Genomic DNA, 20,095 nt, shown 5'->3' on the forward strand with positions numbered 1-20,095 from the left:
CCTTTCCAAAAATTCTTTTTCTTCTGAGTATTTTTCTCTGAAATTAGGATCACTTGCTTTAGTAAATAGTTATATTTCTTACCAAGTCTTGCAATTTTTCTAGTTGTCTTTCACAAGCATCACTCTACCTTTTATCAAGCTGATATATCAGCGATTTGAGTATGAGCTGAACTGTTTTGGAACAGCTGGGCTACCTTGCGGACATCAGCCCTTTCCCAGAATTAAGCAACTCGGGTATTGCACAGTCACAATGTTACCTAGACGCGTTTCGTGTATCTGTCAGGAAGTGTTTAGGTCAATAACATAAGAGTTGTGTTCGGTCAGGCTTGCAACAGATCCCTCTTTGGTGTAGGTTGTATACATTCAGATCACAAACCCCTTCTGTGGTTCAGCTGCCATCCTAAAGTCACCTCTCAGCATAGCAAAGACACTCCCATCACTCGGGAAATTCCACAGGCCACTGATGCTGTGTCAGAAACTGAGACCAAAGATCAGATCTGGTCTTTACTGGAAGAGTGAATGGGAAGTACAAGAGTGGAAGTAGAAGACAGCAAATGTAGCAGAGAAAGGCATAAGGAAGCATCTGTTTTGTCTTTGTCCTGAGTTCCTGGCACAGACCTTCTATTTTTTTTTTTTTTTTTTTTTTTTTTTTTTTTTTGCATTTATCTTCAGATAGAGCGGGAGGGAGAGAGAGAGAAACATTGATGTGAGGGAGACACATCAAGTGGCTGCCACCCACTCGACCCCAACCGGGGCCGGGGCCAAACCACAACCAAGGTACGTGCCCTTAGCGCGAACCAAACCCAGGACTCTCTGGTCCACAGGCCAACGCTCTAACCGCTGACCCAAACCGGCCAGGGCCTGGCACAGACTTTATAAAACCCTTGGTGTTTCCCAAGTGATCTGGGTATCTTTGTTATTCATGAGAACCTAGGATCACATCTGAGTTTATGCTAATAATGTGGCTCTGGATGGGGGCTGCTGACCAGAAAGACCCTACCCTTGGGATGGGAGGGGAATGGGCATTGAATTCAGTCATGTGGCCAATGATTCGATCACTTGTGCCCGTGAAATAAAATCCCGATGGAAGCTCTGGCCAGTGAACGTGGGGCCTCACTCCTCCACCCACTTCAGTCAGGCTTCTGCCCCATGACCCAATGGAAAGTGCTCTTGCTAATCTCACCAGTGGCCTCTATGCTGCTAAATTCAACTATTGCTAACCCCTCTTCTTATCAGATCTTTCAGCAACTTCAATACAGTTGACCACTCCTGCTTGAAGCAATCTCCTCTATTGGCTTTCAAGATACCACACACTCCAGGTCCCCCACCCCAACCCGCCTTCTCCGGCCACTCTTTTCTAACCTCTTCTACTATCTTCTATAGTTCTTCTTCTATCCCACTTTAAATTACCCAAGGCCAGCCTGGCTGGTGTGGCTCAGTGGTGGAGCATCAACCCATGAACCAAGAGGTCACCAGTTTGATTCTTGGTCAGGGCACATGCCCAGGTTGTGGGCCCGATCCCCAGTGAGCGGAATGCAGGAGGTGGCCAATCAATGTTCTCTCTCATCGATGTTTCTATCTCTCTCTCCCTCTCCCTTCTCCTCTCTCTAAATCAATAAAGAAAACAAATTTTAATTAAAAAAAATTTACCCAAGGCCAGTCAATCCTAACCCTTTTCTCATTGTACACACTCCCTGAGTGACTTACTCCACCCTCAGCACCATCTGTGTGCTGACCATCTACAAACACAAATCCAATCCAGCCTTCTCTGTTGACCTCCAAACCTAAGTATTCAATAGTTTACTCAATAGCTTCCCTTGGCTGCATCACAGAAAACTCAACACAACATCTGTAAAACTGATCTCATCATCGTATCCTCTCCCCCATTGTTGTTCTGTTTCCATAAATAATATCATCATCTGCCCAATTGCTCCTGCAGGACACATGCAATAAAAGCTCACTCAGCCTCAGATCCAATCACTCCTAAATCCTGTTGATTTTTCCTTCTGAATATTGGTCAAATGTGTCTTTTTTTAAAAAATATGTTTTTATTGATTTTTTTTTTATTATTTTCAGACAGAGTAGGAAGGGGAGAGAGAGAAACCTCAAAGTGAGAGAGACACATCAATTGGCTGCTTCCCACATGACCCTGACCAGGGCAGGGGATCAAAATGCAACCGAGGTACATGCCCTTGACTAGAATCAAACCCGTGATGTTTTGGTCCATGGGCCGATGCTCTAACTGCTGAGCCAAACCTGCCAGGGCTGTTTTTATTGATTTTTAGAGAGAAAGGAAGGGAGCTCTGGCCGAGAGACAGTTGGAACAGGAAGTATGCTGGGCTTGGCTGTAAGGTCAGCAGAGACTCAATCTCAAGACTTATTTACCTAAAATACCTAGGGAACCACATTCACGCTTGAACTATAAGCCCATTGGTGCTTTCAGGGTGGCGTTCCAGCCCTGTCATGCATACTTTGATCAATTCTCTCAGGGGCTTTCCCAACCCAACATGCATACCTTATCTATTCACATGCATACTTTGATCTTTGGCTGGCCAGGCATACCTCAAGGTTACATCTTGTTCATCCACCAAACCCTTAACCCTACAAATTCCCTCTACTATTTTTGTGCCTAAAGTGCCTTTTGTTAAGGAAAGTTGTTCCTGTACATCGCAGGGTATAAAATGAGATACATTTCCACAGGAATTTTTCAAAAGAGGTTGTCAAGGTTTATTCTCCAATGAAAAGTGTTTTTTTATTTGTTTATTTTTTTTAAATCCTCACCCGAGGATATTTTTTCATTTATTTTCAGAGTGAGAGGGAGGGAAAGAGAGAAAGAGAGAGAGGCGTCGATGTGAGAGAGAGACATCACACAACCCAGGATTGACTGTAACTGAGATACGTGCCTTGACCAGAATTGAACCTGCGACTCTTGGGTCTGTGGGCCAACGCTCTAATCACTGAGCCAAAGCGGCCAGGGCCCAAAAGGTGTTTAAAAGCAAAACACACTATTCTCTAGCCCCCCAGTTAAACCAGATGTTGTAGCCCGTACAAAGCATTCACTTTCCTGAACCTCACGAAGTCCTAACAGAAAACCTCGGATTTTTCCTATGGCCCCCAGTTAAGCATACTATGCCCCTGAATCCCTTTCTTTTGCATTGGAGATATAAACTGCTTTATATTTTCAGGTAAACTTTCAAGAATGTTAAAATGTCTTCTCCACCCTTCTTGTCTCTCCTCCTCCCACTCAGGACTTACAACAGGCACCACCCAGGCCAACGGTCAGCTTCCCCAGGCTGCATGCTCGGTGAATGCTGCTCTTAAGGAAGCCCAGACCCACGTGGACGCAGCCAAGGTAGGTCTGAGAGTAGCCGGCATAATGCTGTCAGACTGTTACCTGCAAACCCATATTCTAGACCTAAACACTGGTCTGTTAAAAAGAGAATAGTTAGTTTCAACAATTAAGTCGCTATAACTTAGATAATGGCTTTATATGTTTTTTTATCTTAAAATTACATAGGCTATAATGGAAAGTTAAAACCAACTGTTATCACACTGCTTTGGGGAAATGTAAGGTTTTTATTTTAATGCTGAGGGTTGATAACTCTTTTTTTAATTTAGCTACATGTATTGACTGAAGCAATTTTCTTGGTTTAGTCAATGGTTTTAGACCTTCCAAAAGTGGCTCTGGGTTCTAAGCCCTTGAGAAATGCCTTCCTGCCTGGGAACAGGGGTCTTGTGCTCAGCCTGCCCAGGGAAACTGATGGAGCAACTGAACGGTTCTTTGCCAGGACATCTTTAGTTCCTGAAGCTATCTCTCAACTAGCTAAACTCTATCCCACTAAAACTCTTTTAATTTTTTTTCTTTATTGATTTTAGAGAGAGAGGAAGGGAGAGGGAGAGAGAGAGAGAAATATCAATGAGAGAGAACATCGATTGGCTGCCTCCTTCCTGCATGCCCACCACTGGGGATCAGGCCCAAAACCTGGGCATGTGCCCTGACTGGGAACCAAACCAGCAACCTCTTGGTGCATGGGCCGATGCTCAACCACTGAGCCACACCAGCCAGGCCCACTAAAACTCTTTTAAAAGTAACAGGGGCCCTGGCCTGTTTGGCTCGGCGTAGAGCGTTGGCCCAAGGACCAATGAGTCGTGGGTTTGATTCTGGCCCAGGGTACATACTTCGGTTCATCCCCAGCCTTAGTAGGGGTCGTGGGGGAGGTAACCAGTCAGTGTGTCTCTCTCACATCAATATTTCACTCTCCCTTTCACTCTCTCCCACTCTATCTAAAGATAAATAGCTAAATATCCTGGGATGAGGATGGATGGATAGATAGATGATGAAAGAAAGAAAGAAAGAAAGAAAGAAAGAAAGAAAGAAAGAAAGAAAGAAAGAAAGAAAGAAAGAAAGAAAGAAAGAAAGAAAGAAAGAAAGAAAGAACAGCAGTTCTGAGGAGATACACATATAGTCCAAAAACAATATACAGCTCCGTGAACAGCACAGTCTTGCAGTTTCCCGTTTACAGGAGACAGGTAGGTTAGTGCCGGGGAAACAGTGTTAAGGGCCTTTTGGAGTCATTCTGCAATCCCAGAGGGAAGGTGAGCTCATGAACAACCTTGTAGTCTAGGGGGAGGGGGGGGGCCGAGGCTCCCCTGGGGAGCACACACTGCCTCAGTCAGCGAGATCTCACAAGTCAATGGAAATGTCACCTCGCTGTGGCTGTGTGTCAAGAATAATGCTGTTGCTTTGTTGAAGGACAAGAAGCCAGCTCTTGGTAAGCAGGACCCAGGAACGCCCAGGGCCCATCACCCTGCCAAGTCCAGCCTGCCACCGCCTCCTCCCCTGCGACGGTCCTCAGATACCAGTGGCAGCCCAGTGATACCCGCCAAGGCCAAGGGCACCGGCTTCCCCGCCCCACCCGATGACTTTCTGCCGCCGCCCCCGCCGCCCCCACCTCTGGAGAACGAAGAGCTCCCGCCACCACCCCCTGATTGTAACAACTCGCCGCCACCCGACTTCTTGCCTCCCCCTCCACCAACATTTGCGGGGGATGTAGGGTCATTGCCGCCCCCTCCCCCGCCCCCACCCGCCCTCGCCCTGGAACCCCAGAGGCAGCCCCCTATTGCCACCAAAAGGCCTCCCATTCCCCCAAAGAGGCAAGAGAACCCAGGACCACCCAGCGGGGGCGGGGGCGGGGAGCAGGATTTCATGTCAGATCTCATGAAAGCTTTGCAGAAGAAAAGAGGCAATGTGTCCTAAGGGAGACATACAGATATCTCTGTGTGATCGGTGTAATCATTTCTAACACGTGTACTTTTGTTACTTCATTGTCGTGACATCTTGGTCATTTTCGATAAAAGATTGAAGTATTCAGGCTAGAAATTATGTAAAACGTTTCACTGTTCTCAAATACATTCATAACCATTAACCTAACACAGAATTTAGAATACCTATCCACATGTACGCGTCTTATATCTCACCTTCCAAGTTAACCAAAATGATGTTTTATGTTCATTTATCTTATGATGTTCAGAGCATCAAATTAATAAAAGTTGTCATTCACCCCCCCACCCCACCCTCCGGAAGATGGCGTTTCTAGAAATATCAGTGTATAAATCTAATGCAATATCCACACTTTTAATAATATACTTGATCTTTTAAAAAGAACTTTCAAAATCCTACACCTTGTAAAGCCTTGTTGATCTTCTACATATGTTCTGCCTTCGGCTCCATGACTTTTCAGAATTTTCAGAAAAATCAAAAAGGAAAGTTCTCTGAAAGAGAACCTCATTGGCCTGGGGTGAGTGAAGGGTCATTCCCTGCCAAATCATGTGCAGCTGAAACTCAACAAGAGCTACTGGGACCCATCACTGTGGATCAAGAGGACTCAGCGAGCAGGACCTGGGCACTGGGAAGGGAAAAGGCAGAGATGTGGTTGTCATGGGCTTCAAAGACGACCCAAAAAGTATTACTTCAGAAGTATTCCTGACTTAGAGAGGAAATTGAGCCTGAGATATGCTTCACCTAGATCCATGTAACTGAGGTCAAAGCCGTCTCCCTGCGCCTCTCCACAACATACTGTTCCTTTGCAGGAGAAAAACTATAAAAATTATTAGGTTTTGATCCACTCTGATAATTTCTGTCTTTTAGTTCGTACATTTAGACCACTGATGTTTAATTATTCATTTCATTGGATTAATGTCTACCATATTTGTTACTGTTTTCTACTAGTTGCCCTTGTTCTTTTCCCTATATTTGTTTTCTATTCTTTTTCTGCCTTCTGTGGTTTTATTTTATATATTTATTTACTTTTGATTTTTTTATTTTAGAGAGAGAGGGAAATAGAAACATCAATGAGAGAGAACATTGATTGGCTGCCTCCTGCATGCCCCCCAGTGGGGATCAGGCCCACAACCTGGGAATGTGCCCTGACCAGGAATCAAACCGGCAACCTCTTGGTGCATGGGTTGACGCTCAACCATTCAGCCACACCAGCCAGGTGCATTTTGTGGTTTCAAATAAGCATTTTATTTTAGTTTATTTATTTATTTATTTATTTTATCCTCACCCAAGGACACTTTTGCATTTATCTTCAGATAGAGTGGGAGGGAGAGAGGGAGAGAGAGAGAGAAACACCGATGTGAGAGAGACACATCAAGTGGTTGCCACCCACATGACCCCAACCGGGGCCAGGGACAAACTGCAACTGAGGTACATGCCCTTAGTGGGAATCAAACCCGAGACTCTCTGGTCCACGGGCCAATGCTCTAACTGCGGAGCCAAACTGGCCAGGGCTATTTTAGTTTATTTTTATTAAATTTAGTGGGGTGCCCTGGCCAGTTTGGTTTAATGGTAGAGCATTGGCCCGTGGACCAATGAGTCGCGGGTTCAATTCCAGCCAAGGGCATGTATCTCGGTTGTGTTTTGTCCCTGGCCCTGGTCGGGGTCATGCAGGAGGCGGCCAGTAGATGTGTTCCCTCTTATGTCAATGTTTCTCTCTCTCTCCTTTTCTCTGCCTCTCTCTTCCTCCCACTCTATCTGAAAATAAATAGAAAAATATCCTCAGGTGAGGAGTAAAAAAATAAATAAAATTAATTTAGTGGAGTGACATTGATTATAGGGTCATATAGGTGTCAAGCATACATTTCTTTGATACATGACCTGTATATTGTTGTATTGTGTGCTCACCACCCAAAGTCAATCATCTTCCATCATCATATATTTGGTTCCCTTTAGCCTTATTGCTCCCCCACCCCCTTCCCTCAGGTAACCACCATACTGTTGTCTGTGTCTATGAGTTTCAGTTTTATATCCCACATATGAAATCATCTAATTCTTAGCTTTTCCTGACTGACTTATTTTGCTTAGCATAATATTTTCAAGGTCTATCCATGTTGTCTCAAATGTCAGTATTTCATCTTTTCCTATGGCTGAGTAGTATTCCACAGTATATATGTACCACAGCTTCTTTACCCAGTCTTCTGTCAAAGGACTCTTTAGTTGTCTCCATGACCTGGGCACTGTGAATAATACTGCAATGAACATAAGTGTGCATAAATCTTTTTGAATAAATGTTTTCGAGTTTTTTGGGTAAATACCCAGAAGAGGGATTACATATAATAACTCTATTTTTAGTTTCTGAGGAACTGCCATACTGTTTTCCATAGTGGCTGTACCAGTCTACATTCCCACCAGCAGTGAATGAGGGTTTCTTTTTCTCCACAACCTCTCTGATACTTGTGATTGTTTGTCTTGTTAATAATAGCCATTCTATCAGGTATGAAGTGTCACATTGTAGGTTTTTTAAATATATTTTTATTGATTTTAGAGGAAGAAGAAAGGAGAGGAAGAGACAGAGAGAGAAATATCAATATGTGAGAGAAACATCCATTGGTTGCCTTCCACATGCACCCCAACCAAGGATCGAACCCACAACCTGAGTGTGTGCCCTGACCATGAATCAAACCAGCAACCCTTAGGTGCACAGGCTGACGCTCAACCAACTGAGCCATGCTGGTCAGGGCTCATGGTAGTTTTGATTTGCATTTCCTTAATAGGCAGTGAAGTTGAACATCTTTTTATATATCTGATGGCCATATTTGCATGTATTCTTGGGAGAGGTGTCTGTACAGGTTCTCTGCCCATGTTCTAATTGGATAGTTTTTTTAGTTGGTTTTGAACTGTATGAGTTCTTTATACATTTTGTATATCAACCCCTTGTTGGAGCTGTTGTTTGCAAAAATCATCTCCCATTTGGTTGGTTCCCTTTTTGTTTTGTTGTCAGTTTCTTTTGCTGTGAAGAAGCTTTTTAGTTTGATATAGTTCCATTCAATTATTTTTGCCTTTACTTCCCTTGCCTTTGGGGTAAAATTCATAAAGAGTTCTCCACAACCAAGGCCCATAAGTTTAGTACCTATGTTTTCTTCTATGTACTTTATTGCTTCAGATTGTATATTTAGGTCTTTGATCCATTTGAATTAAGTTTTGTACAAGAGGACAAACTGCAATCTAGTTTAATCCTTTTTCAGTTTTCCCAGCACTATTAGTAAAGAGGCTTTCTTTTCTTCATTGTGTATTTCTGGCTCCTTTGTAAAAAAATGACTTGCCCATATAACTGTGATTTTATTTCTGGGCTATCAATTCTGTTCCATTGGTCGGTGTGTCTGTTTTTCTGCCAATAGCATGCTGTTTGAAGTCAGGTAGTCAGATACCTCTGGCTTTGTTCTTTTTTCTTGGGATGGCTTTGGCTATTTGAGGTCTTTTGTTTTCTATTCAAATCTGATCTTTTTTTTTTTTAAATGAGTTTGGGATTTTGATGGGGATTGCATTAAATTTGTATATTGCTTTGGGTAATGTGTCCATTTTAATTATATTAATTCTTCCAATCCATGAACATGAAGTATCTTTCCATTTCATTGTGTCTTTTTCAATCTCTTAATAATGCTTTGTAATTTTCAGTATATAGGTCCTTCACATCCTTTGTTAAGTTTATTCTTAGGTATTTTATTCTTTTGGTGCAATTGCAAAAGGAATTGGTTATTGAATCAGTGGGTCAAAGTGATGATTTTCAATGGTTACTGATATTACAAAAAGAGACCGGTGGAAGTACATAACACTTGCCTCCTGGTAGCAAGTATTTCTATCAAATAAATCAAATCTGAATCTGAATCTTAATCAAGCTCCAGATTTACAGAAATACAAGAGACACACAGCAACATGTTAAACAATACCACAGAGATGCAATCAGCAAAATACAGACTGGAAACACTATAGAATAAATTATCTGGTTTCTTCAACCAAAACAAAACAAAAAATTGCAAGAAAAAAGATGTACCCAGATATCAAAAGAATCTTAAGAGGACCTAACTGGGTAGCTCAGTTGATTAGAGTATCGTCCTGAAAAGCTAAGGTTGTGGGTCCAATCCCCAGTCAGGGCACGTACAAGAATGAACCAATGAATGCATAAATAAGTGGAGCAACAAATCCATGTGTCTCTCTCTCTTCCTTCCTTTTTCTCTCTAAAATCAATTTTTAAAATTTTAAAAAAGAGGCTTAAGAGATTGTATCATCTAATTTTAATGTACATTCCTGATTTGGATCCCAATTCAAGTAAACAACTATAAAATAATAATGATGGTGATAACATAAAACAATAGGAAAAATTTGATTTCATGCATTAGGGAGTTAGCTGTTAATTATCTTAAGGTTATAATGGTATCATGTGTATGTGTTTTAAATTATTAATGTTTGGAGATGCATACAGAAATATCTGTAAATTAAATAAAACAATGTCTTGGATTTCTTTTTTTTTTTTTTAATCCTCACCGAAGGATATTTTTCCACTTATCTTCAGACAGAGTGGGATGGCAAGGGAGGGAGGGAGAGAGGGAGAGAGAGAGAGAGAGAGAGAGAGAAACATCAATGTGAGAGAGACACATTGACTGATTGCCTCCCACACGACTCCAACCAGGGCCAGGGACCAAACTGCAACCGAGGTATGTGCCCTTGACTGGAATTGAACCAGTGACTCTTTGGTTCATGGGTTGACACTCTAACCGCTGAGCCAAACCAGCCAGTGCTATACTACAGCTTTTTTATCCAGTCATCTACTGATGGGCACTTAGGCTTCTTCCAAATCTTGGTTATCATCAGTAAGTCAACAAATAACAAGTGTTGGCAAAGATGTAGAGAAAAGGGAACCTTCGTGCACTCTTGGTGGGAATGCAGATTGGTGTGGCCACTGGAAAAAGTAATATAAAGTTTCCTCAAAAAATTAAAATTTGAACCCAGCGATTCCACTTGTGGGACTATATCTGAAGACACCTGAAACACTAATTTGAAAGAATATATGTACCCCTATGTTCATTACAGCATTGTATGCAGTAGCCAAGATTTGGAACATGAAGCTTTTAAGCCATGGTTACCCCTGCATTTTACCAGTAAAGCCTGAGCTTTACCCCTGAGCCTTCCTGCTGGCGCGGCCTGCTGCCCGAACCCCTGCCGGTGAGGAACCCGTGTCGCCCTGTTCCTGAGCCATGTTCTGTCCTATATTCTTCTGAGCTGAGTGGAGCCAAGAGCCGGGGATGGTTTTGTGAGTCTGAATGTTTACTCGAACTGAGGAAGACACCTCCCCACCCGCAGTGTTTCTCAAATACAGTTTTGAGAAAGAGAAGAAAACAGGGAAGAAACAAAAGGGAGGGGACAAGAGGAGAAACGAGCCAACAAAATAACTTATTAAACAATGTTGAGTTTCCTCAGCGTAGACTGCTATACCTCAAGCTAAATGCTGAGCTATCTCCCTTCGCTTTGTTTTTCCTTAAGACCAAACAAGATTATATTTAAGAATGTTTTATTTTCTAAAATAAAAGCCTAGAATTGTCAGGCTAATTAAGCTACTGAAATAAAAATGTAATGCCAGGGTTGATGGTTCAATCCCTGGCCCCTGTCGGAGTCTTGCAGGAGGTGGCCAATTGGTGTGTCTGTCTCACATCAATGTTTCTCTCTCTCCCCCTCCCTCCCTTCCACTCTATCTGAAAATAAATGGAAGAATATCCTCAGGTGATGATTTAAAAAAAAATTTTTTTTGACAAATTCTTCCTGGCCAGTGTGGTGTAGCTCAGTTGGTTGAGCATTGTCCCATGCACAGGAGATCACAGTTTGATTCCTGGTCAGGACACAGTTATCAATGTTTCTATCTTCCTCTCTCTCTGAAATCGATAAAAACATATTTTAAAATAAAATAAAATAAAAATTTGACAAACATTTTTCTAGAAGCCCACCAACAAAATACTGTTAAAACATATTAGGACTTGACAATACAAGCAGAAGTACTTTGGACCATATTATAAATACATAAACTTCTTGAAAATCATAAAAGTATAGATCTGTTTATAAGATTCTTTGAGGAATTATGTAACTCTGTACATTTTTTCTGGCTTACAATTTTCTATTTGTGGGTTATTTCTTCGGGCATTAAAATTTTAAGCAGTGGGGTAAGGAGAATAATGTCCAAAACAAAAATCCAGAGTTCCACATAATTTGATGATCACTGATGGACTAAAATATAGGCTACTGAAGGACAGGTATCTAATTAATCTTTGTGGTTTTAGCTTTAACAATGTGACTGCACAAAAGCCCATGTAATAGGTGCTTAATACATATTTGCCGAATAAGTAAATTTAGTGCTGGGAAAAGAGACTTAAGATCATGTTTTATGAGTACATCATAATTTCAAATAAAACATGCCACTGGCAAATATCAACATATCAGAAATTCAGCAGACCTGAGGGCCATAAAAAGATGAACACGTCAAATGATTAAGCTCAAGTAATCTCTGATGGGCTGGCAATAAAACTGGAAAATGGTAGTTTGATTTATCATTTATTTATTTCATTAAAATATACATCAATTAAAATAAATCTGACTCATGCCCTGGCCGGTTTGGCTCAGCGGTTAGAGCATCGGCCCACAGACCAGAGAGTCCCGGGTTCGGTTCCCGCTAAGCCTGAGCGGCTAAGGGCAGGCACCTCGGTTGCAGTTTATTCCCGACCCCAGTTAGGGTCGTGTGGGTAGCAACCAGTCGATGTGTCTCTCTCACATTGATATTTCCCTCTCTCTCTTCCTCCCCTCTCCTTCCTGTTCTATCTGAAGATAAATGCAAAAAAAAAAATGTCCTCGGGTCAGGATTAAAAAAAAATCTGACTCATATTATTAAATAGTTATTAAAATAATTTGAGAAAATTATTTTAAATATAGCATAATCAACTTTTTCTCTTATCTCTCATGTCCCAGAGGAGGGATAAAGTAAAAAATTTCTCTTTTATTCTACTATCTACAAAAGGTCAAATCTGCAATATCTACTTGAGGCCACTATTTAAATTTACACGATCACCTTAACTCAGCGATTTTCAATATTTTTTATCTCATGGCACAAACTAATTACTAAAATTCTTCAGCATACCAGAAAATATTTTATTGCCCAGCTGGGGTGGCTCAGTGGATTGAGCATTGTCCCACTAACTAAGAGGTCCTGGTTGGGTTGCAGGTGGGGGCATGTGCCCAGGTTGTAGGCTCCATCCCCACCCAGTAGGGGACGTGCAGGAGGCAACAGATGGATGTTTCTCTCTCACATCGATGTTTCTATCTCTCCCTTTCTCTAGCTCTAAAAAGAACAATGAGAACATATTTTTTAAATATTTTATTTTTTTAATATTTTTTGCTGATGTGACAAAAAACAGGTATAATTTTGATTCATTCACATCCTGGATGGCTCTCAATTTTTTATTTGACAATCGAAGGGAAAAGAAGTCAGGACCTCTGACTCAGTAGTCAGATATTGCATGTTTTAAAGGTTTTTTCCCCCATGGGCATGGGCTTTATTTGGGGACTGTTGGGGTAAGAGCAGGAGGACCAGGGATACATAGAGGGAGGGGCTTCTCAACTTCCTTTATAATTCAGTGCTTGTTGCCTACAGGATGGGATGAGTGAGAATGCTGTAGAAGTGAGAGACGAGGAAAATGAAAGGTCACGGAATGGTCACTTTCCTTAGGGAAAAAGTCAGGCCTGGGATATAGGGACTGGGGGTGGGGAGGGAAGTCACCTTTCCTACACTGAGGTGCAGCCAAGGTCACTGCCTGATGCCAGCTTCCCCAACCCCCTGCCTTATCCCAGCTCAGGGCCCAGATGCCAGCCCTGCTGGCTTCCTCAACTTCTTGTGGTGAGGAGGAGGGTGAAGATGTGGGGAATGGTGGCCCCCTCTGCCTCTGGGTCCCTTGCCTAGAACTGCTCACTCAGCCTGCCCTGAAGTCCCAGCCAGAGTCAGGAAGTCCGGAAGCCAGGGTGCAAGCAGGGGAACAATTTGTTCACCAACCCTCTTGACACTCTGCCCCTCCTGGACTCCTCGCATGAGGCTCAAACTCTTGGCTTGATCCTTGTGTACCTCGCGGGAGGTCCTGCCAGCTCAGCGGGGCCACCGCAGTCCCCGGTGAGTCAGTACCGCGCAGCTAACTACGGCCCGGGCCAAGGGAGGCCACTGTGGCCACGTGCAAAACAGCCCTGACGCTGCACCCCCAGGACCGGAGGCACACTCCACGCAGGTCTCGGCCCCCACCTGCGTGGCCAGCGCAGTGCCCTCTCGTGTAACGGAGAAGCCGCTGCTAGGACAGCTCCCAGTGGGGCCAGGTTGGTCCGCATTCCAGTTCACAGCCAACCAGCACAGCCTTGGCACTGGGGCAAAACTCCTTTGTCTCCCTCGCCACTTCTTGAGGACATTGTCCAGTGTTTCTGGTGGCTAACGTCAAACAAAGCAGAAGAGCAGTGTCTGAATCAGGACAGGAAAGGGTCCGGACGTTGTCGTAGCAAGAGGAACCTGCAGTGTCCCACATGTTGAGCTCAGTGCGCCGCTTGTCTGTCCCGAAGCTCGCGGTGTAGTTCTCAGACGCGGTGGGGACCTGACTCCCGCGTAGGCGTCCTTGGCAAACACCTGCAATAGCGCCTCTGGCCTCACTCATCGTCCCCCAACACCACGACCTTGCAGCAGCCGCTCTGTGCCTCCGTAGTCCGGGCTACACGCTACCCAACCGCCCCGTTCCCCCAGCCCCTCCACCCCACGCAGCTCCCCTAGGCCAACACAAGCATCTCACGGGGCACAATCAGCCCCTACCTGGGCGGGCCGCCCCCTCTGCCCCTTAAAAATTCTTGTGCAGTGGCATATCAGTTGAACATCTCTGCCTTAACTGATAGCCCTTTCACCTTGATTCCCAAATGATCTTGTTTAATTTCCATTGAGGGTCCTTGGAACACAAAGGAAATGTGTCTCCTTGCTCTCAGTCTAGCATTCTCTTTGTGTTATTTTCCACAAGCAGTCAGTTTGTGTTGAGCCAGCCAGGTTTGGGCCAATTCATCCCCTCATGATCAGTGGCAGCAATTTGCAAGGTGACAGACGGGAGGCCACTGGAGTAGGCCTAGGGTTGTGTTCTACAATGAGGTTCAAACCCAGGATTTCAAAATAGTTGGCCTTGCCCTGGCCAGTTTGGCTCAGCGGTTAGAGCGTCGGCCTGCGGTCCAGAGAGACCCGGATTCAGTTGCCGCTAAGGGCACGTACCCGGTTGCAGTTTGTCCCCAGCCCTGGTTGATTGTGCGGGTGGCAGCCACTCGATGTGTCCCTTTCACATCGATGTTTCTCTCTCTCTCTCTTCCTCTCTCTCCCTCCCACTCTATCTGAACAAAAAATGGAAAAATGTCCTCGTGTGAGGATTAAAAAAAAAAAAAAGGTTGCCTTGAGTTCTAAAGAGCTGTGTTCTAATCAGCTGATCAAACAAGATAAAGATTCTTCTGATCATGCAGCACAAATTCACTACTAGACATGAGAAAAGGAATAATTACACTGATGCTTTTTTTTTTTTTTATCCTCACCAGAGGACACTCTGCATTTATCCTCAGATAGAGCAGGAGAGAGAGAGGGAGGAAGACAGAGAGAGAACCATCGACTGAGAGAGACACATCGACTGTTCGCCGCCCACACGACCCCAACTGGGCCAGGGGCAAACTGCAACTGAGGTACCTGCCCTTAGTGGGAACTAAACCGGGACTCTCCAGTCCGCGGGCCGACGCCCTAACTGCTGAGCCAAACCGGCCAGGGCACACTGATGCATTTTTTAAATTACAACCAACCTTATTTTATTGCAGTTGCAGATATTTTAGGGCTTTTAAGAAAAATCTCCCTAGCAATATAAACCCAATCATTTGAAGCTGCAGCTACCTGGAGTAACCTAATCTGTTAGCATTATCCTTATTTCATCAACATGAATCAGGCACCAAGAGACACCTGTAGAACTCTGTAGAAGCCCTAAGTAGGGCAAGAGTAGGGCAAGGACTTAGGTTCTGCTGTCTTAACCTAAGACCTTAACCTTTGGTTTTGTTAGAATTCACATTGCAAAAAAACTTGTGTTTTTTCTTTCTCCAAGCCAAGTGTCACATAGCAAACTGAAATAAATATATAAAGGTTACCTAGTTTTATTTATTTATTTATTTTTTGGTACATGCCCCTAGCGGGAACTGAACCTGGAACTCTCTGGTCCGCAGGCCAACGCTCCAACCACTGAGCCAGACTGGCCAGGGTGGCTACCTAGTTTTAGAGCTATCATTATTTGAATTCATCTTATGGCCCAGGCACTATAACAAGATACTTTGCATATATTATTGCTCATCATTAAAAATCTCTACAAAATAACCCCATTTTATAATAGCTAAGGGCCTTAGAACTTGGAGAGTTAAATATGTTTCAGATTATACATAGAAAAAGTGGCAAGAGCCCTGGCCGGTTTGGCTCAGCGGTTAGAGCGTTGGCCTGCAGTTCGGAGAGACCCGGGTTCGGTTCCCGCTAAGGGCACGTACTTCGGTTGCAGTTTGTCCCTGGCCCTGGTTGGTCGTGCAGGTGGCAGCCACTCGATGTGTCCCTTCACATCGATGTTTCTCTCTCTCTCTCCCTTCCTCTCTCTCCTCCCACTCTATCTGTACAAAAAAAAATGGAAAAATATCCTCGGGTGAGGATTAAAAAAAAAAAAAAAGTGGCAAGATATAATTCATCTGCCAGATTCCAAAATGCATGTTCTTTCCACCATAACCCAAACCACCTTTCTACCTATCTCTCCACCATAACATGTCACTCCTGAAACACTACTATATATAATTAATTTACAGGATAAATGTTGATATAAATGGGGTTTTTGATGTATTTTTAAAATCATCTTTGACCAAAAATAATGCATTGCAAGTAACTCACGCAACACTATTTGTTGTTGTTGTTAATCCTCACCTGAGGATATTTTTCCATTGATTCTTAGATAGAGCGAGAGAGAGAGAGAGAGAGAGAGAGAGAGAGAGAAACATCAATGTGAGAGAGCCACTTCATTTGGTTTCCTTCTACATGACCCTGACTGGGGAGGCTGGGGATCAAACCTGCAACCCAGGTATGTGCCCTTGACCAAGAATCGAACCCACAACCCTTCGGTTCACATACCAACACCCCAACTGCTGAGTCAAACCAGCCAGGGCTAACTGTAGTTTCTTAAGTCCTAACTTATAACCATTAATGTTGGCAAGCCAATGAGAGAAATCAGAGTATTGCCTTTTCTTTTTAAAAACTTACCACATATCTATTAGATTCTTTGACATCTACTGAGGGGAAATGTTCCTATATAATGAAATCTAATAATGTCCTGTATATTAAAAGGAGATACCATCAGTGTTCCTCAGAACACAGTATCAAATATCTAGTCATCTAAATCTATCTTTGGCATTTATGAATTCATTAGATTCACATTAAAAATTGTTTAAATTAAAATAAGATTGTATCCCCAAAATAGCAATAAATATTTTCTCAATACTAATCGGAAAGAATATATGCACCCTTATATTCATAGCAGCTTTGTTTATAATAGCTAAGATCTGGAAACATAAGTGCCCATCAATAAATGAGTGGATGAAAAAGCTGTGGTACATTTACACAAAGGAATACTATGCAGCTGTAAAAAAAAAGAGGAGTTCTTACCCTTTGAGACAGCATGGAGGGACCTGAAGAGTATTATGCTAAGCGAAATAAGCCAGTCAGAGAAAAACAAGTATCACATGATCTCACTTATATGTGGAATCTAATGAACAAAATAAACTGACTAACAAAATAGATCCAGAGACATGGAAGCATGACACAGACTAACCAATCTCAGAGGGAAGTGGGGAGGGAGGGCGGGAAGAGATTAACCAAAGAACTTATAAGCATATATGCATAACCAATGGACACAAGCAATAGTGTGGTCAAGGCATGAGGGGGCAGAAGTGGGGAGGAGAGGGTCAATGGTGGGAAAAAAGGAGGATATCTGTAATACTTTCAACATTAAAAATAAATTTAAAAAATAAAATATCTTTAATTAAAAAAATACTAATCAAAACTAGAAATATGTTTCTAAGGTCATACTGTATTCCATCCTATTATGTTACAAATTCAGATTCTTCAATAAACATCCATGGAATACTTTACTGCCTCTACTGTATGCCAGGCTCTGTGCAAATGCTAGGAGGAAGAATGACAAGACTCAGACCCAGTCCTCAAAATGCATACAGTCGACTAGGGGAGAAGGACATATAAAAAACAATGAAATTACAGCACAATGCATGCAATAATAGAAATATACCAAATCTAAAAACAACAGAGCAGCCCTGGCCAGTTTGGCTCAGCAGTTGGAGCGTCAGCCTGCGGTCCGGAGAGACCCGGGTTCGGTTCCCGCTAAGGGCAAGTACCTCGGTTACAGTTTGTCCCCGGCCCTGGTTGGGTCGTGTGGGGGTGACCACTCGATGTGTCCCTTTCACGTTGATGTTTCTCTCTCTCTCTCTCCCTCCCACTCTATCTGAACAAAATATCAAAAAATGTCCTCGGGTGAGGACTAAAAAAAACAACAACAGAGCAGCCTAGTTGGAGTGACCGAGTTGGTTGGACCTCATCCTGTGCACTGAAGGGTTGCCAGTTCAAATTCCTAGTCAGGGCACATACCTGGGTTGCGGGTTTCATCCCCAGTCAGGGAACACACTGAGAGCAACCATTCTATGTTTCTCTCTCTCTCTCTCCCTTCCTCTCTCTAATCATGACCTGGGGTGAGGATTAAAAACAACAAAACAGCAGGGAATGACTGTGTGGAGGTCACATAGATTTTACAAATGAGATGAGAAAAATCTGTCCAATGTTTCAAGTTAAAATATTTAAGTTGCATACGTATCATGTATTTTATTCCCAATTTTAACTGACTACTCTAGTTCGTCAACTAACTACTCATGTTATTGCATTGCGTAAGAGAGAACCCAGAACAAAGATTGGAGGTTGTCGATATGATTTGAGAATCATTAACACCCTGTCAAAACAACAGGAGTGGATTAGAGTTGTATATATGATTTTCTCAATAATCTAATCATTGAATAACTTCAATAAGTGCCTATGTGTCTAGAATTGTTTCAGGCATTCAGGGAACAAAAAGGTATATGTAGTCATGTTAGCCAGTGGAGGCATTTTAAGGATAAAGTTGTCACCAATGTACATCAAATGGCAGAGAGAAGTGAAATATAACTGAGTATGACTACTAGACAGAACAATTTCAGTGACATATTGAATCCAAACACAAGTGACCCAAAAAACAAATGGGAAGTTAGAAATAATGCCCAGTGAGAATACACAACTCTCAACGAGCCGAGACAACCATGAACTCAGTGAACATTTGCTAAATTAAGAGACTCAGAGAAGCTTCTGGTGAAGATGGTGGTGTAGGTAAACGTGGTACTCGGAACCTCCCACAACCACATCAAAATTACAACTGAACTATAGAACAACCATCATTCAGAACTGCCTAAGATCTGGCTGAATAGAAGTCTTACAACTAAGGGTATAAATAAGCCACAGTGAGACAAATAGGAAGGGCAGAAATGCAGAACCGGCTGATCTCACACCACATGTGGCAGTTAAAAATTGGGAGGGATACCTCAGCAGCAGAGGTCCCCCCTGAGGATAAGGGACCCCAGCCCTATACCCATTCCCCCCAGACCAAGTTTCCAGTGCTGAGGGCTGCCAGCTTCCCTGGCACTTCCTCTTAAAGGGCCCACGCATGGACTTGTTCAGACTCACTAACTGAGTTCCAGTGCTGGGGCGCTAGTTCAAAAGGCCCCAGGGACATATACTCAGGAACTGAATTGTCTGGCTTTGAGCTGAGAGTTAGAAGGGCAACTTTCTCCCAGACAGAAGTTCTGACAGAGGCCACTGTACCTTTGCTGAGCCCACCCCTGCCCCCCAGAGCTGGCAGACAGCCTCCATACCCGAGTCTGCATCCACCTGGCTAACACTGTTCAACCAGCACTGGTGATTCCCTGAGACGCCACCTCACCAAGCTCGTGAGCCCACCCAAGCCATTTCCAGTGGCTTTTCCATACAAACAGCCTGCCTTGGCTCATGCTGCAGTTTTCCCTAAAAACTCTCAAAGGTTCACAAACCCCAAACAAGCATCATCTAGCCTCATTGTATCCTATACCTCTTGCTAAGTGGCCTTGGGCCTCAGCACTAGTGGCAGGTGGCCTCAGTTCAGATTTTGGCCTTTCCAGGGCACCTCCAAGCCCAGCACAAGTAGCAGCCATCTGCAGACTGCTCTGTAGCTCATGTTGGGTGGCCCCGGGTAGGGCACAGGCAGTAGCTGCTCTTGGCTTACACTTCCTGGGAGGTCCCAGAGCCAGTGCATCATGTGGACAGCTTCAGACCACACCAGAGCACCACCCAACCACTTCCGTGAGCGACACACTGAAGGATCAGACTCAGTGGGCACCATGGCCCTACCAAAGCAAGTTCTGCACCATAGCATGGGTCCCTGCACAGAAGCTCCTCCACTACAGTCACAGCCAGTCCTCACAACCAATCAGCTGGGGTGTAAATCCTTCCCACTGATGTATCAACAACAATCAAGATTCAACTACAAGAGGAGGACGCACACTGCCCACACAAAGGGGTGCACCTGCAGCGTCTAGCTCAAGTGACCAGGAAGGCTTTGACACAGGGCCCTACAGGACACC

The 20,095-nt window shown here is 43.6% G+C and overlaps 1 protein-coding gene and 1 pseudogene across 1 annotated transcript in view; one reads left to right on the forward strand and one right to left on the reverse strand.

The window, feature by feature from the left end:
• Window positions 1–5,552, forward strand: part of LOC118628425 (amyloid beta precursor protein binding family B member 1 interacting protein) — a 62,243-nt gene extending 56,691 nt beyond the window's left edge. Inside the window, exons 12-13 of the mRNA XM_036259394.1 lie at window positions 3,249–3,352; window positions 4,754–5,552. Coding sequence (XP_036115287.1) covers window positions 3,249–3,352; window positions 4,754–5,257 — 608 coding nt within the window. The 3' untranslated portion in view covers window positions 5,258–5,552. The remainder of the gene's footprint in view (window positions 1–3,248; window positions 3,353–4,753) is intronic.
• A 7,731-nt stretch (window positions 5,553–13,283) lies between these two features.
• Window positions 13,284–19,854, reverse strand: LOC118634116 (annotated as a pseudogene).
• Between the last annotated feature and the right edge of the window lie 241 nt (window positions 19,855–20,095).

This window comes from Molossus molossus, unplaced genomic scaffold, assembly GCF_014108415.1.
Source record: "Molossus molossus isolate mMolMol1 unplaced genomic scaffold, mMolMol1.p scaffold_m16_p_1, whole genome shotgun sequence".
NCBI lineage: Eukaryota > Metazoa > Chordata > Mammalia > Chiroptera > Molossidae > Molossus > Molossus molossus.